Source organism: Bacillus rossius, chromosome 15 (genome assembly GCF_032445375.1).
Source record: "Bacillus rossius redtenbacheri isolate Brsri chromosome 15, Brsri_v3, whole genome shotgun sequence".
Taxonomy (NCBI): domain Eukaryota; kingdom Metazoa; phylum Arthropoda; class Insecta; order Phasmatodea; family Bacillidae; genus Bacillus; species Bacillus rossius.
In genome coordinates this window covers 7,717,244-7,745,115 of record NC_086342.1, presented here as the reverse complement: position 1 = coordinate 7,745,115, position 27,872 = coordinate 7,717,244, and the positions used below count along the sequence as shown (strand labels likewise).

Sequence of the window (27,872 nt, the reverse complement as noted above, 5' to 3'; positions counted from 1 at the left end):
GGGGGGGGGACTGCAATTGATTTAGTTGTTGAGGAATATCCATCCCCTGGGAAAATTTGGGGTTTGAAGGTGCAAAAAGGTGGTTTTTTTTAGGCATTTTTCTTTCCTAAATATTCTAATTATAGTTGGTTGCAATATCCAATTTATTTTTTATAAAAAAATATTTTCAGAGAACAAATTTTTAAAAACACACTGCTCACATAACCACGATTGGACTAAATGCACCATGCGCAACATATGGGTTATATCACAGAAATCATATAAATAATATAACTACGAAACTAAATATATTATTGGAGGGGACGAATTTGAAGACTTTTATTATTGGAGGGGACGTGTCCCCCTCCCCTCCCCCCCCCCCCCCCCATCCCTCCCGGTTGCGACGCCCATGGCTGCAACACCAAACTGTATCGCCCTGTGGAAGCAATCTGAAAGACGTGTTCAAGTAATATGTTCCCCGCGCGACAGGTGGACCCCCGGGTGTCGGCCTCGCCCTGCCCCGACGAGGAGGCTACAGCGGGGCTGGCGGGCAGCAGGACCTCCGCCGTGGCGCTGCTGTCGCCCCACCGCCGCCGGCAGCCGCCGGAGGAGGGCGTCTCCGGGGTGCGCGGCCCGGAGTCCTGGCTGCGGCGGCTGTCGCAGTCGGAGGTCACGTGATCCCCCCTGCACCCCCCCTGTGCCTCCCGCGGCCCCTTCGCGGTCCTCGCTTCCGCCACGACGTGTTCCAGGGGCTCCGCCCCGCGCCGGCGTGGCCGCTCGACCCTCGTACCTGCTAACTCGGTGTTCCCTAGCCTCTGCTGCCGGGGAGACACTCGCGCTCTCACCCCGCAGCCATTTTAGTTTTTGTTTTGTTTTGTTTTGTAAATAGAACAGAAAAACAATAACTTGATGTAAGTTTTTGGACATACTCCATTGCTATGGCGTATGCATTAGCAATGGCGTATGTCCAAAAACTTACATCAAGTCATGCACTCCCATTGCACAAATCTTTTAAAGATAACAGAAAAATAATAATAACGTGAAATCACGGATGTCTGAAAATTATGTCACGTTTCCGTGAAAACAACTGGAGTAGCTTGGCTTCCTGGGCGAATTAATTCACCCGAACGTTTCTTGTCGACATTTCAGTCGCCCGTCATCAGTTAGGTTAGCTAACTGCTCCCTGATGATGGCGATCCGCAACGTCGACCGGAACGTTCGGTGAATTAATTCCCTCCAGGACGCGGCTACGCAACCCGGAAGCCAGGCCACTTCAAACAATGGCCGTGAAAGCCCTGCGAACATTAAAAAAAAAAAAATTGTTTGCTGTAATGCTGTTGTTCCCCAGTACCTCCGGTAGTTAAAAAAGCCATTCGCAAACCGTTCCCTGAATAACTTTCAAGAATTAACCGCGCACGTTAACGGTAGAGACCTGAAAAATTCGCGGGTTCATTCCGTGTTATGCTAAAATTCAAATAATTATACCTTAGTGCGGCTTATGCCATTGGTTCACTGTTAATCTGGAGGACTGAGGGCCAATTAGAGACCCTCACTCATAGAAGTGTCGAATCACAGGTTACGCAGTCGAGACGACTCACAAGTCAGCAGGCAATGTATAGTTGGCATTTGCCCGAGTGAGTAGAGGATATTGGAGTCTATCCTGAAGTTCATTGAACCCGCGAATTTTTCCTGTCTCTAGTTAACGGGCACGGTAAAACAAAATAATGTCCAATTATGGAATATCCCGAAGTGTTATATCGAAAAAAAAATGTATTTCACATGTACGTGTACAAAGTTTCTTACAGTATTGCAAACTATTTCTTGGCAACTGGTTTTCTGTGCAGCTTAGAATTCAAACACATGTCGGTATTCTTTAATTTAATGACTTGACCACGTCCAGGTATACCCTGGGACATTAATAGACAGGGATAAGAAGTGTGAACCAATTACGTGCAACAGGTTATAGACTAAAAAATTGAAAACCCTCTGATTTCAGGGCAGTAACCAATGAACACACTCGTTATGCCACTCGAGTATGAACAAGGTTTCCACATTTTTTACTTCAGAAAATTTACTTCATTTTTTTTCTCTTTTTCCCGTTACACCTAAAAAATGTTTACCTGTTGATGAGTGCTGCCATCTTCATGTTGAGTTCGGAAACTTTTCAGACTACCCTCATGAAGAGGAGTGGTGCAAACACAGCTTTAATGGTACATCCCATGTGGCCAATTAGGCAATTAGCTTTGCAAGCATATTCATTACAGACTCGGGGCTTTGTAAGTTATGCTTGTGCTAAGGTAGAACCTTCGCCCTTTGTCTTGCCGCGTTAACGTGATGCCTAAAGCAATCATTACTGTGTGCTTGATGTTCGAGGAACTCAGTTTATAATGCATTCCAACTAAATTTAAATTTAACATTCAGTAATTAACTTCTGAAAATGTCCCTGTTAGTATCTGTGTAGAACATCAACTTAAATATAATCTACCTAGTACCTTCTCAAACTGACTAAGTAATCAGAAAATATGTTTTGAATTTTAATGTCTTTTTGACTCAATGGAAAAAAAAAACCACAGCAAAGAATTTAAAATTTTCATTTTATTTGGAATGCATTATACTTACTTGTTATGATAATATGCTTATTCTGGCTCATGTAACTTCAGACAATGTTTTAATGGCATAAGAAAATAACAAAGAAGTTACAAGATCAAGTTTCTCTTACAGTTAATGTAAGTCGTGTTAGTGTACATGGAAGTTCTGGTTTTATGTTAAGATTGCGTTATGTGAAGGTAAAAAATAACCGTCATTTATCAAGCACGATGTTGGATGGTTGGAAGTAAAATAGTGTACGATAGTTTGTAGTTCAAAGCTTATTACGCTGCTGTGTGCAACACTAAGCTAAACCCATTTAGATTAGTTTTTTGTGCAAAGAATCGTGAATGTGGTTCTTACTTTGGTGTAAATAAGTGTAAAATAAACATTTTGTGCAAGTTTTTTATCTGATTTCAAATTGTTGAGTATAAACATGATAAACATACTGAGTTCAAGTAAAAAAAAATGTACAAGTTTTTATTATTTTACGAAGACATCAATGTAATTACTTGTGACTTTGGATTAATCTAAGATTACTCTTATACCATCTGTGTAAGTCATATATAAAAAATAAATTCATGGTCCTGTATTATAATATGTTCTTATTGCTCTCTACGGAGATATTTACAAACTCCTGACTAGGTACAATTTTCAATAAACATACCTACCTTAAATTATTTGATCTGCTAAACACTTTGAAATGAAAAAACAATCCGTCAAGTTATTAAATTACAGGCAGAATACAAATTTTTGATGCACAATGTCTTGGTTTCTTTTAAAAAAAACATATATTGTGACAAAGCTGATACAGTATTGTAACAATAACAAATTTATAAAATCACCATTTAGTTAAATAATGACGAAGAGCTTAAATACATCCTGTTTTTATCCTTTTAGAAACTATGTCTATTATTTAAAACATTATTGAGTAATACAGATGATAATGCAATTTTTTTAAGAAATTCCTTAAGTAATTGTCTGGTTTTATTACTATACTAGAAACAACTAACTGATTTATTTCTAAATATTTTTTTTAGTAAATTCAGTCAGTCTTTACAAATCAACCTTTGGGGAAATAATATGACTAGTCGAATTTAGAATAAAAGAACATGTTTGTTGATTAGACCAACACACAGTTAGTTTGGAAGTGATGATATTAAAGAATTTTCTTAATTCAACACCTTCTCATGAATTAAATAGTTTGTTTTGTGGCCATTCTTATCTGTGAGAGCTCTTTTTTTTTTTTTTTTTTTTTTTACAAATTAGACTATGAATAGGTAAAAAATATATATATTATTTGCTTTTGTAATAATGTCATTGATGTGATCAACATATTGATGTAAGCCCCTGATGGGTCATGCCATTACTAATTTCAGTATGCGGTGGAAGGATATACACTGAGTTGAAAGTAGACCTTACTGAATTCTTCTAAAATGTTTTGTTTGTAATAGATTTGGATGGTACAAACCACCCATTAAAAAAAAGTTTTTTTTTAAAAAACATGCACAATATAGGACATGCTTGTCTGGATATTTTTTGCGCCATACTAGGTTTCTGATCGAAGACATAACTTGCAGTGAACAAACAACCTGGCCCATGGATATTGTTCGCAGTGCGTTTCGATGTTTTTTTTTTCGCCACAACGCATGGGTGAGCCTCAGCCTGCAAATTGTGTCATTTATTTATTTATTTTTTCTATTCGACCTTTATTCCACACTTTTTGTAATCTTCAAAAAGAATTTTTTTTTTTTCGGCCAGTCATGCGCCCCCGGTGTTTGGGCTGACCATTCTATTCCCCGAAGCCATCTTGGATCCGTCCCTGAGCCGGGAATAAAAACGGAACTCGCGACGCGGGAGAGAAACGCAAAGAACACGCGAAGCCTCGAAACCTCCCGACGTCGACGGGAAAGGTTTGAAACTAACTGGCTCTCTCCTCACGCGGGGATGATCTTCTCCGACTGGCGGTCGTCGATCTTGATCTTCTTCTCGTTGGGGGAGTTGCCGTCGTAGGAGGGGTCCCCCTCCAGCTTCCTCCGCTCCGGGGAGGAAGACCTGGATGGCACCTGCGGGCACAGCGGGCGAGGCGGGAAGTATGTCTCTAGTTCTGTAACTGCCGCGCTGTCACGTGGCTGAGTCTCAGGGCTCAGGACACAGCCAACTGTCTGGTTAGTTGGCAGAACAGATGGGTAGGGACACCTGTGTTTCGCGAATACATTTCGTGTCAAGGTATTTCACAAAATACTGTAGCTTTTCTCCTGTGGTTATTGGCTGAGGTCGGTGAGAGGTGTCGTCCCGCTCTTGACGGGGCCAATGAGAATGTGGTCACCGTACTGCTGCACTCTCACAATTTGCCATGACTCTTACAAAAAGCTACAGTGTTTTGTGAAATACCTTGACATGAAACGAAATCGCGAAATGCAGGTGTCCCTACAGATGGGATAATAGTGATAAAGGGCGATATACGTATAACATATTTCCATCAGTTAAAGAAAGATTGAGATTTAATTGGATTTCCGCTGACCACTATAGCTCGCAGTATTTAACTGGCCATGGAAATTTTAAAGCTAAACTGTTTCAATTCAAACTTGTTGACTCTCCCTACTGCCCTACCTGTGAAAAGGAAGATACTTCAGAACATGTATTGCTTGATTGTGGTAAAATAGAATATATAAGAGTGCAATTTCAACAAAATATGAGTCCTGAAGAAACTTCCATTGGTGACCTCAAGAATATAGTTAATAACAAAGAAGTTTTTAAACTATGGAAGAACAATATGAAGATGATTGGGAAAAGGTTAGAAACGTTTGATAGTTGGTTTGCCATGAGAAACTTCCAACAACGACAAAATAGAAATGGTGAAGATGACTCACAAGATGGATATAGCAACGAAGAAGAAGACAGTGAAGATACAGAAGATGAAGTTGAAGAGGATGAGGAAGAGGAGGAATATTGACTCTGTATATATCATTCATTGTGGAATTTCTCTTTCATTATATATTGTATAATCATTTAATTTTAATCTATATATATAATATGTATTAATCCTGGGGAGCTCTATATTCCACTCCCTAGAAGATTTATTGAAATATTTATAATTTAATTATATATATTTACTATATAAAACATACTTATTAAAATTGGGAATAAAGAAGATCTGGCAATAATCCCAGAAAATCAAAATAATTTTTAGAATCTAGGAAGAATTGTATATATGTATAGAGAAATAAATTGCAGAAATTAATTCTTCAAGCATAACCCCAAGACGGGGCTTCTATCTTGAAGAGGTGAATGCGCTGAATTAAATATTGCCGACATAAGGTTGGATAACATCGTTAGTTTCGCGTTGATATATGTAGTTTTGTATCATCTGTCTGTCTCCGTGTTGTCTAAAGTTGTTATTTGTCTGTATCTTTGTTGTCAGTGCCGTGATTTTTTTTCCCCGACTATTTCTTTCCACGGAATTATCTACATGTCATTTCCATTTGTTTAGTTCTAGATTATTTCGTTAGTTTTGCATTAATATGTAGGTAAGCTGACATTCAATACATTTAGGTTTAATTCAATTAAAATAGTTTTCTTTTTCTCATAAGAATTGGTTTCTTTTCGTCCTTTTTCATGTAATTTTACTACAATTCATTTATTTGAATTCATTTGGGTACTTTCCAATTTATTTCTATTTTATAAATTCATTATGTTTGACTAATAGCTAAGGTTTTGATTCATTTAGGTTTATGTGGTTGGTTGTAAATTCACTTGCATTTGGTTCGTTTCAAAACTATTTCGTTGGTTTCGCATTCAAGGGCGTCGTCAGCCGATGGCCAGCCGATGGACTAGGGAGGGGGAGGGGGGAGGGGGGTGGGCAAGTTGTGGGAAAAGTATGTATATATTTTTTTTTTTGTATTCGGCTACAAATTATTTTATATCTCTAAGGCTCTAGGGGTAGAGGGGGGGGGGGGGCAACTGCACACCTACCCCCCCCCCCCCCCCCCCACCCCTGGCGACGTCCGTGTTCGCATTGATATGCAGGTGAGGTAAGAATGTTCTAAACCAAGCTTGCCCCACCGCAAGAGCTTTGAATATATATACTGTATAGAAGTCGCCAGCCCAGGTAAAAATTTCTAATACGGTTTTCAGGTTGTTGGTTAATTCACCGCCGCAATCGCCACCATCTCTAGGGCATCGACTCGTGGTGGTCCCTGGCGGACAAGTGTCGAACTCGTCAAACACCCCTTCCCCCTCCCGTTGAACGACCTTGAGCTGCAGAGAATGATTGATGGTGGGTGCGGGGAATGACAGCGGGCGACAGTGATGCGCTCTAACGTGTAAATAACAACTAAGACGATACAGGGCGTTACGGCAGCGCACTGCAGCGGTGAAGTTCCCAAGCTGCTCATCATACGCTTCTGAAAAACCGTAGAGTAAATCCTATCCACTCGCGACTTCTATACAGTATATATATATTCAAAGGCAAGAGCGAGGGGGGAACCACCTCGGTCCGCCGACGACGGAGGCCATCGGGACTGACCTCCATGTCCTCAGGCAGCTCTGCTAGCACCTCGTCCAGCACCCGCACCAGGTGGTCGGCGTTCTCGTGGCTGAACACCATCGCCGGCTTGATCTTGAGCACGTTCCTGTCCGGCCCGTCCGCGCTCAGCAGGATGTTCTCCTCCTTCATCCTGCGCGACAACACGGTGACCATGAGGCCGCGGGTCCTTTACCGCGACGCCGAAATATGTACCACAACGCCGAAATGTCGAAATTGACCACAACGCCCGACAGCTAGCAAACTGCTGTGCACCACAACGCCGCCGAAATAACGACTGAATGAATTTGTGTGTTTTTCTTAAATTTACCTTAACGCCGAAATACCACAATCAAACCTAACCTAACCTAACCTAGCATAATATAATTTAACTTAACCTAGCCTAGCCTAACCTAACCTAGTCTAACCTAACCTAGTCTAACCTAGCCTAACCTAACCTAACCTTTGTGGCAGTCCTGCAATGACATTTTACGGCGTTTGTGTATTTCGGCGTTGTGGTACACAGCAGTTTCCTAGCTGTCGGCGTTGTGGTCAATTTGGCATTACGGCGTTGTGGTGCGTCCCCTGCAGGGGCGTCCCTACGGGGGGGGGGGGGGGGGGGGGGACGAGCGGGACCAAACACCCCCCCCCCCCCCCAGGGCTAAAAATATTTTAATATTAAATTCATAAAATGAAAAAAAAAATATATTTTGTATGATATTAAAATAAGTTCAATAACACAAGCATAAATGTTTAATTAAACAGTATTTTTAGATAGCCTAAATCAGCAATATTGAACACGTATTTTTCAAAATTTTCCCGGGGGAGGACCCGCGGACCCCCCGCCTAGCTGAGGGGGTATTCCATACCCCCCAGGTCCCCCGTAAAGGCCCTAGCCTTCTGCCTGACCCCCCCTCCCCCAGAGCAAAATCCTGGGCACGCCACTGGTCCCCTGAGGCCACTACCTCTCCGGACCTACCAGGAGGCCGTTCTAGAAGTGCGCTGTCAAACAAGACTCCACCCTGAATTCAAGAAGAACGCTGGTTAGAAATCATTCAAGGATGCTTTTACAAATGGATCGTCATCTTATAGAACTTAACAAACGATATCTTGTAAACCAGTTCCCGACAAATAGTTTGTAATTTAGTTTGTAATACTACAAGAAAGATATTGTTAACTTTATACAACACGTGTCTATAGTTGGTTTTTTTTTGCATGTAAAACTGAGCATTTCTTACGAAAAATTGGTCCACAATTTTGTATTTTAATTTATGTTTCGTTCGAGCATGATTTAAAAAAAAAACAATGGAAAATTTAATTACATATTTAATAGTTGGACTTTAGTTTGTCGAATCGTGCTGATTATGTGCGCACTTAATACCTAAAGGCTAGTCAGGGAACGGTTTACAAATAACTTTTACTATTGGAGGTAGGCTACTGGGACAACACAATGCATAAATGCCCGGATAATACTGCGAATACCATTTTTTTTATGTGTAAAAACTTTTGGTATTCGGCATTTGTTGGGAGTAATTTCATGAATGCGGCAGAAGTCAAAGAACATTTAACAACAATGGTGCTGCGATCTGTGGCGGACAATGCGAACCAAAGTTTACAAATAAAAGGGGAAACTTTAAAGTATTAATTGTTCAGTGAATTTTAACAAGATGGGCACTATTTTATTAAAATTTCGTGCAAAAAAAATCAGGACCAAATTCGTTTTTTTCTCTTTTATCGGATCTGGTCCATTATGTATTTTAAAATTTCTGTCCGCTAGTCAAATGATTTCGACGTAGCTGCTCCGACAGGAAATTTTAGCGGCGGATGTGATTTTCGTATTATGGGTGTATTTGCAACACGAGAACACATGAATGTGCTTGTTACCGAAGGTTAGATGTTACGCAACACATCATCGGCGAGTTCTGAAGATCGCACACTATTTTTTTTTTTTGGAGGGTGTTAACTTAAAAAACTTAAATTCTTGTGTTAAAACTTTTATTCCGTCAAAAAATTCAATGAAACTAACTAAAAATTGGTTGTCTGTTAAGTCAGTTTACGTACGATAGTTTAACGTGACAACGTCATAACAAAACATTGATGAAATGATTGCATACTTTTATGAATAAAATTGAATAATTTTTATTGAATTATCACTATTTAATGGATACAAAGAATGAGTGAAATAAAATCTACTATTTAATTGCACTCATTAATTCAAATATGTTTATTACTTTAACGAAGAGATATAACTTTTATACATGTTTGCTATTTAACTTCTTCCAATCTGTGTTATTCTGTTAAGGATAGGACGATGATAGGAAAAAGTAGGAAAACGAACGGGGAGTGTTTTCAAGGTTCAATGTGCCTCGGAAAACGTCAAATCGACGGTTGTTCCAATCGAGTGGAAGAGAGACAGATGCGGCGCAAGCGTGCAATTAGCGTAACGGGACAACGAGTCATCCATTTCCGTGCGTGCAGCCGGCGTTCATCGATTTATCAGACGTTGTCACGTCAACAAAAGTTGAGCATTGAAGGTGGGTTTACGATTGAAAATTAAGAATTAAGACTTAAGACTTAGTCGTGTACTTACCATATGACTCTATGTAAACTAGTGGAATGGTTTATGATTGTCGTGTGTGAATTTTGACGGGTCGTGTGCGAACCATATGATGACTTAAGACTTAACAGAAATGGTTATATTTTATATTTTTCGTTAAGACTTAAGGGAAGCGACCAATCACAACAAACCGGAACCTTTCAACCGGAAGTTTATGTCTTATTATTGGACCAAGCGAGGCAGTATTTTGGGTTAGAATTCATATATTTGTCATTTGTAATCATCATCCATTTCGAAAAATAGATATTCCATTTGTCAATAACCTATTTCAAACCTGCTTCTCCGTTTCGAACAATGGCCGACCATGTGTTTTGTGCTGTGATTGGTCAGGATTAACGACTTCTATGTCAATCATAAAACTGGAAAATGTAGTTTCGACTTAATCGTGTGCTCGATGTTAAGTTATAATTCTTAAGGAAATCAATCGTAAACCCAGCTTGAGGGCAGACGTTAGGGGCCGGATCTGTGACTCGTCGGGTGCGGGGTGTCGCGCGGACTCGGAGGGGGGGGGGGGGGCGCCCGCACCTGGTGACGACGTGCTGCGCGAAGGCGGTGGCGGGAGAGCGCGTGGCGCTATCCTTCACCAGCTCCACGCCCACGAACAGCCCGGCGCCGCGCACGTCCCCCACGACCTGGTGCCTGGCCGCCAGCTGCCGCAGCGAGTTGAGCAGGTGGTGCCCCACGCGCGTCGCGTGCTCGCGCAGCTTCTCGCGCTCCAGCACGTCCAGCACGGCGTTCGCCACGGCGCACGACACCGGGTTGCCGCCGTACTGCGCAGGCGCGCGCACAACCACACTGGTCTCTGGCTGGTTCCACGACCGACACCTTCGCCGGCTCATTCAGCGATTTACATTGTTTCATCAGCGGTTCTCCACCGATCAATAGATAGAGACCGGGAAAATTCGCGGGTTCAAATACCTCCAGGATAGACTCCAATATCCTCCACTCACTCGGGGCAAATGCCAAACTGTACATTGGCTGCTCACTTGTGAGTCGTCTCGACTGGGTGGCCTGTGATTCGACACTTCTATGAGTGAGGGTCTCTAATTGGCCCTCAGTCCCCCAGATTAACAGTGAACCAATGGCAGAAGAAGCAGCACTAAGGTACAATTATTCGAATTTTAGCATAACACGAAATGAACCCGCGAATTTTTCAGGTCTCTATCAATCACGTAGAGACCTACGAAATTCGCGGATTCATTCGGTGATAGGCTAGAATTCAGATACATATGTATACCTCTTAGATAATTTTGCTGTTGGCTTACTGTTCATCTGGACGAATATCTCAACCAGTTATAAACACTCAACCAAAGAAGGATCGAATCACAGACAAACCAGCTGAGACGACTTACAAGTCGGCAGCCAATGAACTTGCGTTATTTTCCCGAGTGTACAGTCTATCCTGAAGGCCATCGAAACCGCGAATTTTGCAGGTCTCTATCAATCCGTGAAAATCATTGATTCATCAGTGGTTTCCACTGATCATTAGCTGATTCAAACTTACTGTTAAGTGGTTTTAATTGACATTTTGCAGTTAATTCTAAAAATAAAAACAACAATGTATTTTAAAATGGGTCTACTGATTCGCCAGCTATCAATACGCTTGCGAAATGATATTTTAGCGGACAGCATCTTACACTTTGAGCTAGCCTTTTCTTAACCCCCCTCCCCACAGAACCTACTACTATGGCACATGACACAGGGTTTCCTCAGTACTTGCGCATGCGCCAGCACACTGTTTACATCCTCGACTCGAATCAGTGGAAACTGAACTTCACAAGGGGAGGTTTACTGATACACAAGATCACACTGATTGCTTCACTGGTCCAACGCCTCGGTTTGCTATGTTGCCAGCTCTTTATACCTATTCGGTGGGTAATATCAGCGCTAGTTGCGCCATTCAGCAATTTTTTTCTGGTGAGGGGGGGAGAAATAATAAAAATTAATAATAAAAAATCAATAAACACCACGATATATATATATATATATATATATATATATATATATATATATTTGCAATAAATCAAGATATTCATGAGCTGATTTTCAAAAAACTTTCCTGGAGTCCTAGGGAAGTGGCTGTAATGGAGTAGGGGATAAACGATTGCTAGGGCCATGCAGATTTCGCGAAAAGATTCCGAGATTAGTTATAAGTAGAGACCTGTAAAATTCGCGGATTCATTTCGCGATAGGATAGAGTCAAAATACATTTTACATTATTTTTCTTCAGTTATTGCGGGGCCACAGTTTATCTGAAGGACTCTGGGCCAATGAAAAATCTTTAACAGAAGAATTAGCGAATCACGATAATTCCAGTCAACAGGTGTTACGAGTCGGTAACCAATCAGCAGATGTAATTTGCACGAGTGCGTAGAGGATCATGGAGTCTATCCTTTAGGGATTTGAAATCGCGAATTTTTGCGGTCTCTAGTTATATAAGTTAAAACACTGTAGCATCGCCTGTGTTTCGCGATTGGGCGAATTTTCTTTCAGGCGCATGTCGATTGTTAACAACACCGATCACAGTGATTCAGCGCGGAAGCAAAACGCGTCCTGAGTATGGCTCTTGTCAAACAAGGCGACGACTTCTCTCGCACACGACCGCGAGTCACAAGGAAGAAACCTCTGGTGCGGGTATACCTTGTTGCGGTCTAATAGCCGTTCGGATTTACTCGCGAAAATTGCCTGCCCATAACTAGGGACACCTGTATTTCGCGAATACATTTCGTGTCAAGGCATTTCACAAAATACTGTAGCTTTTCTCCTGTGGTTATTGGCTGAGGTCGGCGAGAGGTGTCGTCCCGCTCTTGACGGGGCCAATGAGAATGTGATCAACCGTACTGCTGCACCCTCGCAATTTGCCATGACTCTTAGAGAAAGCTACATTGTTTTGTGAAATACCTTGACACGAAATGAAATCGCGAAATACAGGTGTCCCTACCCATAACGATTGCTTTAAATGAAAAAAAGGGGGGGTTGGGGGCAGTGGCGGATCCAAGGGGGGGCACCAGGGGCAAGTGCCCCCCCCCCAAAAAAAAAAAACAGTTGCCTGCTACATTAATATTGCCAACAAAAATGATTGTTTCTAAAACCAATCAAATATTTTAATACAATCAATGAATTTCTTGTAGAATCTTAAAATCTGGTGGTTGGATGTTATGTGTAGTGTGAGTAGATGAAATACTCTGGCTATTCTGAAATCATAGAGTGCCCCCTCCGAGGTGAACCTCTGGATCCGCCACTGGTTGGGGGGTAGGTTATCGAGGGTTTGACGGGCACCCCTGGGTGAAACACACGGACAACGCCGCGAGAAGGAGGAGGATGACGGCCCATACCGTGTTGAAGTACTCGAGGCCGGTGTCGCGGAAGCTGTCGGCGATGGCGCGCGTGGTGACGACCGCCGCCACCGGGTGGCCGTTGCCCATCGGCTTGCCCATGGTCACTATGTCGGGCACCACGTCCTCGCCCTGCAGCTGGAAGGCCCACCAGTGCTTGCCCACCCGGCCGAAGCCCACCTGCACCTCGTCGGCCACGCACACGCCTCCCGCCTCGCGCACGTGCCTGCCGGGGGGACACACGGACGGACAGACATCAGAGGCGCAGCAACTACATTTACAAAAGGGGGGGGGGGGGAAATATACCTTTTTATAAAGAATCATCGATCCCCCCCTATAGAAGCGGGGGGTCCGGCGATCCTTCCCGCGGGAAAATTTGTATTTCAAGGTGGAAAATGGTGCTATTTAAGCAGTTTTACTACTATCTAAAAATTGATTACACAGCACTTTCTTTGCCCCCTGTTTGCCCCCACTTCAAGGTTTCAGAGGGGGGGGGGGGCAAAATACCCTATGGCCCCCCCCCCTGTTGTTGCGCCCCTGACAGACATGTAACTTAGGTTCACACCTCGTAGAATTCCACCAATACTCCCCCAGGCATATGACCCCGTTAGGGTGTGGTCCTGGTTAGGAGAAAATATGGGTCTTTTACATGCCTGATACTGTTGCCAGTGCCCGCGACATGGGTTCCGAGAACCGGGAAATAGATTAGCCATTTTCCGATCGCGGCATGTTACTAGAGACCTGAAAAATTCGCGGGTTCACTTCGTGTTATGCTAAAATTCATATAATTATACGTTAGTGCGCCTTCTGCCATTGGTTCACTGTTAATCTGGAGGACTGAGAGACAATTATAGACCCTCACTCATAGAAGTGTCGAATCACAGGTTACCCAGTCGAGACCACTCACAAGTCAGCAGCCAATGAACAGTTGGCATTTGCCCGAGTGTGTAGAGGAGATTGGAGTCTATCCTGAAGTTCATTGAACCCGCGAATTTTTCCGGTCTCTACGTGTTACTGGCGGGCGCACGGCTAGGTCGAGAGGTTGAGGAGACCCAATCCCAACTTCGGCCCCACCGACCCGCCCCCAGCTCCGCCGTAGACCCCCAGACCTCCTGCAGAGCTAGCCCCCTCTGTGGGTTCTGAGTAGAACCGTCACGGATCCATACCTCTCACATCCCTGGGACCCCTCGGTCACCCAGTTCCTCTTGATCCAGCCGAGGCCTGTCCAACCTCTACTAGCTCAGCAGGCTAGTAGCTCAACACTTCCACTCGTCAGCAGGGCGGGGACCCATTTGAGTGTTCTCCAAGCATAGGAGGCGGGGGACGGACAGACAGTCAGTCAGTCGCTCGCCGCGGGTTATCCGGGGGTCGTCACCACAACGCCGAACGTACAATAACGCCGAAATGCCAAATTGACCGCAAACGCCGACAGCTAGAAAACTGCTGTGTACCACAACGCCGAAATACAGTAAGGCCGAAAAAAGTTGCTGCGGAGAGGGGAGGGAGGTACCACAGGAGCAAAATGAAACATAAAACCACTGAATGAATTTGTGTGTGTTTCTTGAATGTATCTTAACAGCCGAAATACCACAACCTAACCTAACCTAGGCTAGCCTAACCTAGCCTAACCTAACCTTTGTGGCAGTCCTGCAATGACGTTTTTCGGCGTTAGTGTGTTCCGGCGTTGTGGTGATTCGGCGTTGTGGTACCTACACAGCAGTTTTCTAGCTGTCGGCGTTGTAGTCAATTTGGCATTCGGGCGTCATGGTTTTTCGGCGTTGTCGTACGTTCGGCGTTGTGGTGCGTCCCCTCGGAGTGCGAGGGTCGAGGGTGGAGGGTGGAGGCGCGCACCTGAAGGCGTGCCGCAGGTAGCCGGGCGGCGGGATGATCTGGCCGCCGCAGCTCTGCAGGCTCTCCACGAAGAAGGCGGCGGCGGGCCGCTGCGCCTCCTTGGCCCGGCGGCACAGCAGGCGCACCTCCTCGGCGTACAGCTCGCCCAGGTCCCGCCCCGGGTCGTCCGAGGCGCGGTACTTGCCGCGGTACACGTCCGGCACCGGCGCCTGCGCATCACCGCCGGTCCACCGCCATCTCACCGCAATATTACAGGGGTGCCCACAAGGGGGGGTAACGACGCAGACTGCGTCATTAAAATTTCGGGGGAGGGGGGGGTTTGTCAAAAGACGAGAAAAATATATATATATATCATTTACATACTTACAGCTTCTAATGTGAAAATACGTTTCTGGTGCTTTGATAATTGAAAGGGATCTTGTAAATCAAATTGGCAACCCCGCACTTTCCTCAACAAAAGCAGTTTGGCATCTGTCTGTTCAGGATGGAAATATTACCTGATATGACCAAAATCATTATTAGAAAATCAGTTTTAATTAATGCAAAATGTGATAAAATATAATACTAAAAAAGTATAATATTATAAAATAATTGAGTAAATCATTGAGAAAATGGCATAAAAAATTTCGGGGGTGGGAGGGGGGGGTTGCGCATCATTAGGTTAGGGGGGGGTGAGTCATAGTGTTTGGGGTGGGTGGGCACCTCTGAATATTATAATGTAAAACATTATGCTTTCATTTTTTTTTCCAGTACCAATATGGCTATTTTGGTTTACCAAATATATTCCAGGGTAGTTTCCACAATCATAAAGTTTCATTTGGCACACCAATAAGTTTTGTATGTGCCCTGATGTTCAGGAAAGTTACCATATACGGGTTTAAGTTGCTACACGTGGGTCCGCCATATTCTTTACACATTTCCGTTCATCGACTTCCGTTCCATTTTCACGAAATTACTCCAACCAAATGCCGCATGCCGAGAGCTAAGTAGTTTACTCATAAAAAAAAATTGTTGTATGTATTGGTTGTATGTTTTTTCCATATGCTATGTTCTTTGTTTGAGCATCAATCCACCCCAGCATTTCAAAATAAAGTAGGGTAGATTACTCCACTCGGAGTGAATTACAAATAATGTTTGTTTAAAAGTTCCAAACCATATTTTTTTTTGAAACATTAGTGGACTCCTAGTGTAGAAATTTGTTTGTAGGAAAAAATTTCAACAGTATGAGCATGGGCGTCGCAAGGATATATATATATATATATATATATATATATATATATATATATATATATATATATATATACACCTATTGGGGGGGGGACTTCAATTGATTTAGTTGTTTGAGGAATATCCATCCCCTGGAGAGAAAAAAAAGCGGGGGGGGGGGGGGGGGGGAAGGGGTCCTCCCCCAGGGGAAAATTTGGGGTTTGAAGGTGCAAAAAGGTGTTTTTTTAGGCATTTTTCTTTCCTAAATATTCTAATTATAGTTGGTTGCACTATATAATTTATATTTTTTATAAAAAAAATTTTTCAGAGAACAAAATTTGTAAAAAAAAACACTGTTAACATATCTGCTGGTGGTATATCCACACAAAATCGTTAATTTAAACATCAGGAGAAACTACGAAACTACGAAATAAAATATATTATTGGAGGGGACAAAATTGAAGTCTTTTATTATTAGGGGGGACGTGTCCCCCCTGTCCCTCCACCCCCGGTTGCGACGCCCATGGCACAACGTCCCTGTGGCTTGCAGGGGAAGCCATCATTTCACAGACGAGAGAGCCACACCAGAAGTTTTTTTTGTTCCCGTATCTTTAATGTAGCTATCCTAACCAAATCAACCGTCCACAATGTTTTTAAAGTATTTATAAACGTAGCTAACCTATCCTAATTGCCCATTAGCATCCTTTTATCAACACCGCCATATTTATTTACAATGAACAAAAAAAAAAAAACCGAAGATGCACGATCGGTAGAGACCGGAAAAATTCGCGGGTTCATTTCGTGATATGCTAAAATTCAAATAATTATACCGTTGCGCTGCTTCTGCTATTTGTTCACTGTTACTATGTGGGACTCTTGGCCGATTAGAGACAATCAATCAAAGAAGTATCCAATCACAAGTTACCCACTTGAGACGCCTCTAAATTCAGCACCCAATGAACGGGCGCCGTTTGCCCAAGTAGGCAGAGGATTGTGTAATCTATCCTGGAGGTCATTGAAGTCGCGAATTTTTCCAGTCTCTAACGATAGGACGTTTGGCTCTCTCGTCTGTGAAAAGGAAGGCTTCCCGGCTTGGGAAAATAGTCCCTCGTTCCTCCCCCTGCCGGGACACACACACACATACATAATATATGAAACAATTTCCATGTGCACTATATTAAAAGAAATTGAAGTAAATATGTCGTGTTTGTCAAATTAAAGTTTTTTTTATATTCACCAATTGACAACGGGCGCCTTACAACTAACTAGTCTTAAATACTTTCTCTGTTATTTATGTTAAAAAATGTTTGTTCTGCCTCCACTTCAAAAGACGTACACAGCGCCTTCAGACCACAAGTCGCACAGAGGTTCAGTGCAGTGGAGCTGCAGTCGACACCTGTTGACTGAACTCGCAACTACTCACCACGTGCACCCAGTCGGGCTTGCCCGGGCCGCCGGGCTGGTTGAACTTGTAGGGCGAGATGTCGATCAGCGAGGACAGGTGGCCGTGGTAGGCGCTGCAACAGGAGTGCCAACCATCACTCAGCCGGGTCAACACTACAGCACAACATCCCATTATCAGTTAGGTTAAGAAAAAAAAGGGAAATCCCGGACTCCTACCAAATACAATAAGTTTTTTGTTGGGTTAGGAAAAAAAAAGAAATCCCGGACAACTCCCAAATACACTTATTTTTTAGTTAAGTTAGAAAAAAAATCCCAGACCCCTAACAAACACACTTAGTTTTTAGCTAGGTTAGTAAAAAGATAAATCTCTGACCCCTCACAAATACACTTAGTTTTTAGTTAGGTTAAAAAAAAAAAAATCTCTGACCCCTCACAAATACACTTAGTTTTTAGTTAGGTTAAAAAAAAAATCCCGGACCCCTCACACACTTAGTTTTTAGTTAGGTTAAGAAAAAACCATATCCCGGACTACTTCCAAATACACTTATGTTAGCAGTAGCGGATCCAGACCCGGGGGGGGGGGGGGGGTAAGGGGCTCAAGCCCCCTCCAAAAGCATCTGGGTCCACTATTGTTTTAGTGTTTGCCTTGATGAAGCCTAGCCTCAGCTGGGTCAAGCCCCTCCCAAACCAAAATCCTGGATCCGCCACTGGTTGCAGCCACGTCCAAGGCGAATGTATCACCGACGTTTCGGTCGTTGTTGCAGTCGCCATCATCAGGGTAGAGTTACCTACTGACGTTATGACAAGTTCTTATGCCTTTAAATACTTTCACCAACGTTTCGGTCGAAATTACAGTCGCCATCATCACGGTAGAGTTACCTGCTGACGTTATTACAAGTTCTTATGCCTTTAAATACTTTCACCGACGTTTCGGTCGACATTGCAGTCGCCATCATCACGGTAGAGTTACCTGCTGACGTTATTACAAGTTCTTATGCCTTTAAATACTTTCACCGACGTTTCGGTCGACATTGCAGTCGCCATCATCAGGGTAGAGTTACCTGCTGACGTTATTACTAGTTACCGCCACTGTATGTTAGGGAAAAAAAGAAACGCCGGACCCCTGGCAGTTGTGTGAGGACGAAGCAGTGAAACACTGGAGACGCCGCACCTGTCCAGCACCACGACGTCGTGGTGGCCGGTGTGCGCGCGCGCCAGCCTCAGCGCCAGGTCGTTGGCCTCGGAGCCCGAGTTGACGAGGAAGCACACGGACAGCGGCTCGGGCAGCAGGCTCGTCAGGCGCTTGGCGCACAGCACCAGGTTGTCGTGCAGGAACCTGTTGTTGGTGTTGAGCACGGCCAGCTGCTCCGTCGCCGCGCGCACCACGTCCGGGTGGCAGTGCCCCACTGCGGCGACAACAACATCAACAACACGTGAGCACCCGCCGGCGACCTGCGACCATCCAGCCTCGGTTACCGACACACACGTTGCAGATACACTTGTAATTACTGTAGAGACCGGACAAATTCGCGGTTTCATTTCGCGATAGGCTAAAATAAAAATATTTATACCTCGTTGCTGCCTCTGCCATTGGCTCACAACTCAACCTGGATGACTCTGGGCCAATGAGAAACACCCAACCAACGCTTTATACGAATCACAGGCTGCTACGTTGGGGCGTCTCACAAGACAGCAGCCAATGGGTGGGGTGACATTTGACCGAGAGTACGTATAACTATGGAGTTCATCCTACAGGTCATTGAACCCGCGAATTTTTCCAGTCCCTAGTAATTGGTAGAGACTGGAAAAATTCGCGAGTTCAATGACTTCCAGGATAGACTCCATGATCCTCTGCCTACTTATGCAAACGGCGCCTGTTAGTTGGGTGCTGAATTTTGAGGTGTCTCAAGTGGGTAACTTGCGATTGGATACTTATTTGACTGACAGTCTCTAATTGGCCAAGAGTCCTACATATTAATAGTGAACCAATAGCAGAAGCAGCACAACGGTATGATTATTTGAAATTTAACATATCACGAAATGAATCCACGAATTTTTCCAGTCTCTAGTAATTAGGGGCATGCATATTTCGCGAAAAGATACCGACACTAGCTGAAAGTTAAAACACTGCAGCATCGTACGTGTTTCGTGATTGGTCGAGTTTCTTGCAGGTATATATAATCAATTGTTACAACGCCAATCACACTAATTCATTACGGAAGCAAAGGCGTCCTGAGTGGTTCGGTCAAGTAAAGCAACAACTTCTCTCACAGACGGCCGCCAATCACAAGCAAGAAACCGTTCGTGTGGGTATACTTTGTGACAATTCGTTAGGTGTTCAGATTTATTCGCGAAAAATACCTGCCCCTAGTAAGTAGCTCTGGTCCCCGCAAAGTCCAGAGCCGTCACTGATTCGGGCCAATCCTGTCTCCCGATGAGAGACGTCACTCAATCATAGTTGTGCAACTCGGAACCACGACTTGACTTTTGATTCCTTAGACGGTTGTACCTTAAACGTTTCGGTTATCTTATCTTCTTGATTGTTAGTCCACGCTAAACTGAATACTTTCGAAACCAGACTTCGGGTAAACAAATTCCACTCTCGTGACTGCATTTAAATGCTCGATAACAGTGGCATGCGCTCGCGCTGTGAGTAATGTTGTCAGCGTGTAAGTAAAACTAATCACACGTGACTCAGTCATGGGGAGCCAGAGCACAATGTGGAGGCAGCCAACCAGCGAACGACCCTGCCCTGATCATGTATAACAATGTGGATTCTACCCTGGCGCCGGAAAATAACGCCAACGTTGCAGGTATCTAGTAAAATAATATCTGAACACAAACTAGACTGCAATAAGATATGCCCGCGCCAGAGGGTTCTTCCTCGTGATTGGCTGCCGCCTGCAAGAGAAGCCATCTCTAGAGATCGGAAAAATTCACGGTTTCGCTTCGCGGTAGGTTTAAAATTCAAATACACCTTTGCGATGTTTCTGGTTTTGGTCCACTATTACATGGATGACTCTCAGCCAATGAGACATAGTCAACCAAAGGAGTTATTACTCAGTGCTGCCTCTGTTATTGGCTCACAACTCACCTGGATGACTCTGGGCCAATGAGAAACACCCAAACCGAAGCTGTATCGAATCACAGGCTGCTACGTTGGGACGTCTCACAAGACAGCAGCCAATGAGTGGGTCAGATTTGACCGAGTGTACGTAGAACTATGGAGGTCATCCTACAGGTCATTGAACCCGCGAATTTTTCCTGTCCCTACCCATGACAAACGGTGCAAAACTGCAATGGCGTATGTCCAAGAAGTCGTATTCAATCGTAATCCCCCATTTCACGGTTTCATTTAAACACGGTCGGACAGACCGGAATGAGCGATTAGGGGCGGAGCCTTACTGACCGTGAGCCACATTGTTGATGCAGTCCAGGTACTGCTGTCCCTTCTCGTCGTACATGTACTGTCCCTTCGCGCGCACTATCTTCAGCGGGTCGCTCCTGAAGAACAGCTTGCACGACTCCCTGCAACAGACAGCGGCGGTCATCAGGACCTTGATGGGTGATCACTAGAGACCTGCAAAATTCGCGGATTCATTCGGTGATAGGCTAGAATTCAAGCACATATACCTCTTAGATAATTTTGCTATTGGCTTACTGTTCATCTGGACGAATCTCAACCAGTTATAAACCCTCAACATAAAGAAGGATGGAATCACAGACAAACCAGCTGAGACGACTTACAAGTCGGCAGCCAATGAACTTGCGTTATTTGCCCGAGTGTACAGGGGTATGTGCAGTCTATCCTGAAGGCCAACGAAACCGCGAATTTTGCAGGTCTCTATGAATTACTGTGCTCTGTGTTGTAACAGTAGACATGTACCTGAAAGAAACTCAGCCAATCACGAAACACAGGCGATGCTACAGTGTTTTAACTTTCAGCTGGTCTCGGAATATTTTCGCGAAATATGCAGGTCTCTAGTGATCACATATTGTTTGGACTTGTGTGAAAACACCATAAAGTACTAGTACTTTCACAAAAGATTCCTTTGGAAACCAGTCGCCAACAACTAGATTATAATACTACAAGAAAGATGATGTAACTTTGTGGTACGGCTATTTTTGCATATATGAAACATGTTTTTTCGAGATAATATTGAGTATTTCTTACGAAAACTATAGCATAATTTTTTTTTAAACCGTGGAAAATGTAATAATGGGACTTTATTTTGTTGTGTGTGTGTGTGGGGGGGTTGGGGGGGGGGGGGGCTTGTCAGGTAGGAGCGGTTTCCCTTCCTGAGCGCAGCCACAATATATATATATTTTTTTAATCAGAACGTACATTTATATTCACTTAAAAATTCAAATTATTCATGGGTAGAGAACGCAAAAAAAAAAAAAAAAAAAAAAAAAACTCGCGGATTCATTTTGCGACAGACTAGAATCCAAACACGTTTACCATTTTTGCCGCTTCAGTGACTGGACCAGAGTTTATCTGAAGGACTCCAGAGCCGATGGAAAACCCTCAACAAAAAAAGAAGCATCGAATCAAAAGCAACCCCCCCAGTTATCAGAAGTCTTGAGTCAGCAGCCAATGAGCTGGTAGTTTGACCCTGGAGGTCGACGAACCCGTGAATTTTTTCCAGTGCCTAAACCCTGAGTCCGCTTGTATGTTTTTCAACTTATTCTGCCGGGATGGATTCGGGACCACCGTGTATAACGTCGCGCTGCATTCTTGTTCGTTACGACGGCGTCCGCCCAGAAGTGTTAACGCTGGAGCCGTCTCTGCTACGCCGAGAGAAAGGTTTGTTTGCCTCAACAAAATACTTGTTTGTATATGGAGAAATAAATATATTTTGTTAATTCAAAGAAGTATTTTGCAGTAGGAAAGATTCTGTTTACCCAACAAAAAAGATTTTGTCAACTCAAATGTATATTTGGTTAGGTGTAATAAGTCATTTTCGTTACCTGCCAAGTTTGGTTAAGCTAACAAAATATTTTGTTCCACCAAGTTAATATTTGTTTCGTCATATATAGGGACCGGAAATATTCGAGGGTTCAATGACCTGCAGGATGAACTCCATAGTTCTACCTACACTCGGTCAAATGTCATCCTCTCATTGGCTGCTGTCTTGTGAGACGTCCCAACGTAGCAGCCTGTGATTCGATAAAGCTTTGGTCGGGCGTTTCTCATTGGCCCAGAGTCACCCAGGTGAGTTGTTAGCCAAATAGCAGAGGCAGCACTGAGGTATAACTATTTGTATTTTAGCCTATAGCAAAATGAACTCGCGAATGTTTCCGATCTCTAGTCATATATAAACAAATATTTGTTTGATTCAAACAAACCTTTTTTCTCTGCTGTAGGCAGCGCACGTGCGACGTCCAGCGGTTGACGAAGAAGGAAAAGGAGGGGCAGTCGTTTAGAGCAAGAGGAAGACTCCTGCGAAGGTCGACGAGGTGTCTACCACGAGGAGAAACACTCCGAGGAAATATGAAGAAAGAAAAAGAAAGGAAAGAGATCAAAAGGTAGGCGGGGCGCGACTGGAAGGTCAAACCTGTTGCGAACGAGCCTGCCGCAACGCGTCCTCAGTCACGTAGTCACCGGCGGACGGCGGTGTCGCGCGCCATTTTTATTTTTTATTTCTCATCATTACTAGAGACCGGAAAACTTCGCGAGTTCAATGACCTTCAGGATAGACTCCATGATCCTCTGCCTACTTAGGCAAACCGCGCTTGTTAATTGGGTGCTGAATTTTGAGGTGCCTCAAGTGGGTAACTTTTGTGATTGGATACTTCTTTGACTGACGGTCTCTAATTGGCCAAGAGTCTTACATTTTAATAGTGAACCACTAGCAGAAGCAGCACAATTGTATGATTATTTGAAATTTAACATATCACGAAATGAATCCGCGAATTTTTCCGGTCTCTACACGTAACACAAACGTAATTTATTCGAATTTTAATAACGCTAAAATGATGTCCGAAGGCTTTCACGGCCATCGTCTGAAGTAGCTTGGCTTCTGGGTTGCAGCCGCGTCCTTGGCGAATAATTCACCGACGTTTCGGTCGACATTGCAGTCGCCATCATCAGGGAGAAGTTACCTACTTAGTACAACCCAGAAGCCAAGCTACTTAAATGCTAAAAAGTTTTTTTTTATCGTTCTTGTCATTCATGTAACGCACATTTTTTTTCCCCCCTATGGACGGCCATTCCTTGCCTAGATCAACGATTAAATCGCGGATTCAGTTTATTCCAGGCTAGACTCAACTTGCCTGTACATAATCAAGCCTTCTTAAGAGTGCTCATTGGTCGATAGCAAGGTCACAATCTCTGGCGGGTTACACGTGATTGGGTGACCGCTTCGCCTTGTTTATAACTGGCTCAGGGTCGTCAAGAGCACTGTAGTTCAGTCATAAACGTGAATAAGATCATTGAATATTCAATGATAAGATGTACATGTGCTTCAAGTCTACTTTTTCACTCAATGAATACACGAATTGATTGTGGTTCTACACCACGCCTCACAGACCACTCGGTAAGGCCCGTCTCCAATATATCAGTCTAGGTACGCCACTGTAAAGACACGAAGATGAAAAGAAATAAAAAGAAAGGAAAAAACATAGCAATCCCAGCCTAGCCTTGAAGAGAGAGGTACCTCACCAACAACTTCCGTGTCTAAACCAATAGCATCACTGTGGTAGAGTGCGCACCCAAAGTTGCGCAGTAACTCATTTTCGACCCCTACAATGACTGACCTGAGTTAAAAGAAGAAACATGTGTGGACGCAGTCAGTACAGTATATGGTGTTGTTATAATATTTAATGACTGTGGTGATATATGTCTATCGTAAAATTTTCGTTGCCTGACCTCTGTCAACAAAAACAACAAACAAAAGAAAATACAAAACTACTAAAAAAATAAAAATACGTAGTACAAAACATGACAGCTATACCACCTAATCATTTTCCTTGTTTAAGTAATCATTTTATTCTGTATTTTACCAATCAAACGTTTGGTCTAATTCATAGCCAATTAACACAAGAAAAAAATTGGTTGTCTGTAAAGTCGGTTTACGGACGATAGTTTAACGTGACAACGTCATAACAAAACATTGATGAAATGATTGCATACTTTTATGAATAAAATTGAATCATTTTTATTTTAATAATAAAAGAATAAATACTTGAAATTATACTAGTAAACAGATTTTTAAAATGCAAGAATAATTAACCTTTATTGCCGAAATTGTTGTTGTAATAAGCAATGAAAACCACATTAACTTTTCACTTCACTTTATAAACAGTCGACGAAACAGTTCACGTGTAGATGACTTGTAATTCATTTTAAAAACTGGTGTTTAGCTATAAATTAAAAATATAATTATGAACAAGTTTTCATATAAATAAACTGTAATCAAATATCTATCATCAGTTATATGAATCACCATAATTTTTTAGTTAATTGTAACATAACCTATTATTACTGCACTCGCCGACAGCGTAACGGAACAATGAGCGTAACGGGACACAGCGTAACGGAACAATGAGCGTAACGGAAAAATGTGCGTAACGGGACACTTTTTCGAGCGTGCAGCCGGCGTTCATCTATTTATGAGACGTTGTCACGTTAAAAATAAATCAAGGTTACTAACATTTACTTTCGAAAAGTTAACTACTTTTAAGGGCGTATGTCCCGTTCCAGGTAATTATTTCATATTTACGTTCCACACGGATAATACCGCCGGAATTTTGCATGGCTGAACTTTTATAAAACGAAAAAAATATTCATATCGCAGAATTTTTGCAATATTAGCTGGCAAAGTTGCATTTTTAAACGTTTTTGTGCAGTGTGGATAAGGAGAATGAAATGGAATATAAAACTGGAACTTTTTAGGTTTAAATTCAACTTTAATGGCTGCTATGTGACATGGGTTAATTTCTTTCAGAAATTTTTTATTTAATTTACCTGGCGTTTTAAAATCAACAGAATTTTTAAGATTTTAAAAGGCTAAATATAGTTGAATATATTTTTCTGAAAGAATTTTAAATCATACAACACAAAATTTCCAAATTAAAGCAGTCATCAACCTCCTTTGCATATTCCATTTTGTCGCGAATCATCTTGTAATCCTCGCACACGAACAAGATAAGATTAATATAATTAAAATAATTTTTAACTGGTAGTTCATAATATTTAAGCACAATCTGTATTATCTCAAAAAAAAAAAATTAAAATCCTCCTTTTCACAAATGACGACAAAGCAGGAAAATATTCAAGGGGCAGAACAGCATTGTTAAACAGGCTTACAAAGTGTATGCTATACAAAGAGTTTTTTTGTGCAACTGGAAAAACACGTTCATTGGGTTTTATAGGATGCAGAGTAAATTTAGGAAGGTCATTAAGCAATACAAAATAGATAAAAGTCTTTTTAAAGTAGTTAAGGAAGCGTACGAAAACTACTGTAGGTTAGAGGTGGCAGCATAACAACAATAATAATAACTGAGGTGGTATCGGAAGAGTGTCTGAGTCTCACCCCACGTGTCGCTTCCTCAGCCTGACGGTTTCCTCCTTGGACAGCAGCTCCAGAGTATCCATCTTCTATGGGTGGTTCGCCTCGCGCCGATTAGCCGCCGCCGCGCCAGACAGCCGGGTACCGCCGCTTCAGCAACCCGCAACTTTTATCCGCGAAGTGAGTTGGCGTCCCTCCCTTCCCCAACCGTCAAACGCGGGCAACCTCGTGATTCCTAATTTAACGCCGGTGGCTGGACTGTGCGCATGCGCGCGCGGGCAGCTGTGGCCAATCAGCGTGGCGCTAGGGCACCTCCCCCCCCCCCCCCACACACACACACACATACACGACTCACCGAGCCCATGCACACACAAGTTTCGTGGGCCGCAATCGTTACGTAACGGTCTGCAGAGGCCCGTGCAGGGTGGGTGGAGCTTAAACGTTGGTGGATGGTGAAACGTGAAGGGGGGGGGGATAGGTTCCTGGCTCGTTACGTAACTCGCGTTGATGTCCATGCAGTGCCGCCGTACGCGTGCTGTTGTTGACTGTTGTGGTTAACGATGCAACGGTGGGAGTGATACCTTCCACACTAGAGCTACCAGGAATTATTATTAAAAAAAAAAAAAAAAAAAAAAAGCTTTTTAGCTGTCTTGACGGCTTTTATAATTAAAAGTGCTCTTTTTTTCCTTCTTCTGGCAGAAGTGAGATGATGAAATTTCAGCTCATAATTGTCTTTTTTTTTTTTTTTTAAAGCTTCTCTCCATGGGAGAACCTACTTTTCACTGAAAGGTTAGTTAGGTTAGGTTAGGTTTATGTCAGTTACAAAAAATACATAAGTTTATTCTTCGAAGCAGAATTAATGTAAACCTTATACATTTTTTATTCTAAAACCTTCGTCAGAAACAATTTTTTACAATACGAACCATAACTGCTAGGGGTTGAAACCACAGGAGATTAAAATTTAAAAAAAATTCCTCGCAATTTTTTTATTTCTTTATTCCAGGATTACAAAGTGCACTTTTAAACATTTCTAAGCATGTTAATATTCAGGGATTTCCCACAAAATATGATTTTTTGTAAATAATAAATTTATTTATTTCCTCTATTTTTACACTTTTGACTACAATTTACTAATTAATTTAATTTTAGAGGAGTATTCTGCTTGGTATAATTTACGACTTATTCAGATAATTTAAATGATAAGATCTTGATAGTAAATAATTATTGTTTCCTGTAAAATAGAAACATTAATGTGCGAACTATTGTTATCAGAGTAGGATCAGACCTTTCATTAAAATTTATTAAGATATATTTAAAAAAAAATTGGTTGTCTGTAAAGTCGGTTTACGGACGATAGTTTAACGTGACGTCATAACAAAACATTGATGAAATGATTGCACACTTTTATGAATAAAATTGAATCATTTTTATTTTAATAATAAAAGAATAAATACTTGAAATTATACTAGTAATCAGATTTTTAAAATGCAAGAATAATTAACCTTTATTGCCGAAATTGTTGTTGTAATAAGCAATGAAAACCACATTAACTTCTCACTTCACTTTATAACCAGTCGACGAAACAGTTCACGTGTAAATGTAAGTTGTGTGCTGCCGCTGTCTTTCTTCTCCTCGGACGCATAGGCCAATCGAGTGGAAGAGAGATAGATGCGGTGCAAGCGTACAATGAGCGTAACGGGACAATGTGCGTAACGGGACACTTTTTCGTGCGTGCAGCCGGCGTTCATCGATTTATTAGACGTTGTCACGTCAAAAATATATTTGAAATATCCAAATATATATAAAAAAAAACCCACTTGATTTAAACCATGGTTTAAAAAATTGTGGTTTGAATC

At 42.6% G+C, this 27,872-nt stretch overlaps 2 protein-coding genes across 2 annotated transcripts in view; one reads left to right on the top strand and one right to left on the bottom strand.

Annotated features, from left to right (window-relative positions):
• LOC134539529 (uncharacterized) overlaps nt 1–2,970 on the top strand; it is a 59,848-nt gene extending 56,878 nt beyond the window's left edge. Inside the window, exon 9 of the mRNA XM_063381629.1 lies at nt 469–2,970. Within this exon, the coding sequence (XP_063237699.1) occupies nt 469–657 (189 nt within the window). The 3' untranslated portion in view covers nt 658–2,970. The remainder of the gene's footprint in view (nt 1–468) is intronic.
• LOC134539530 (5-phosphohydroxy-L-lysine phospho-lyase) lies at nt 2,957–26,288 on the bottom strand. The gene is made up of 9 exons (XM_063381630.1): nt 26,041–26,288; nt 20,913–21,031; nt 18,675–18,909; nt 17,523–17,616; nt 14,894–15,102; nt 13,043–13,268; nt 10,233–10,477; nt 7,094–7,244; nt 2,957–4,631 (listed from the first exon to the last, which is right to left on the bottom strand). The coding sequence occupies exons 1-9, from the start codon at nt 26,100–26,102 to the stop codon at nt 4,503–4,505; spliced, it is 1,470 nt and encodes a 489-aa protein (XP_063237700.1). The 5' UTR covers nt 26,103–26,288; the 3' UTR covers nt 2,957–4,502.
• Nucleotides 26,289–27,872: the final 1,584 nt, after the last annotated feature.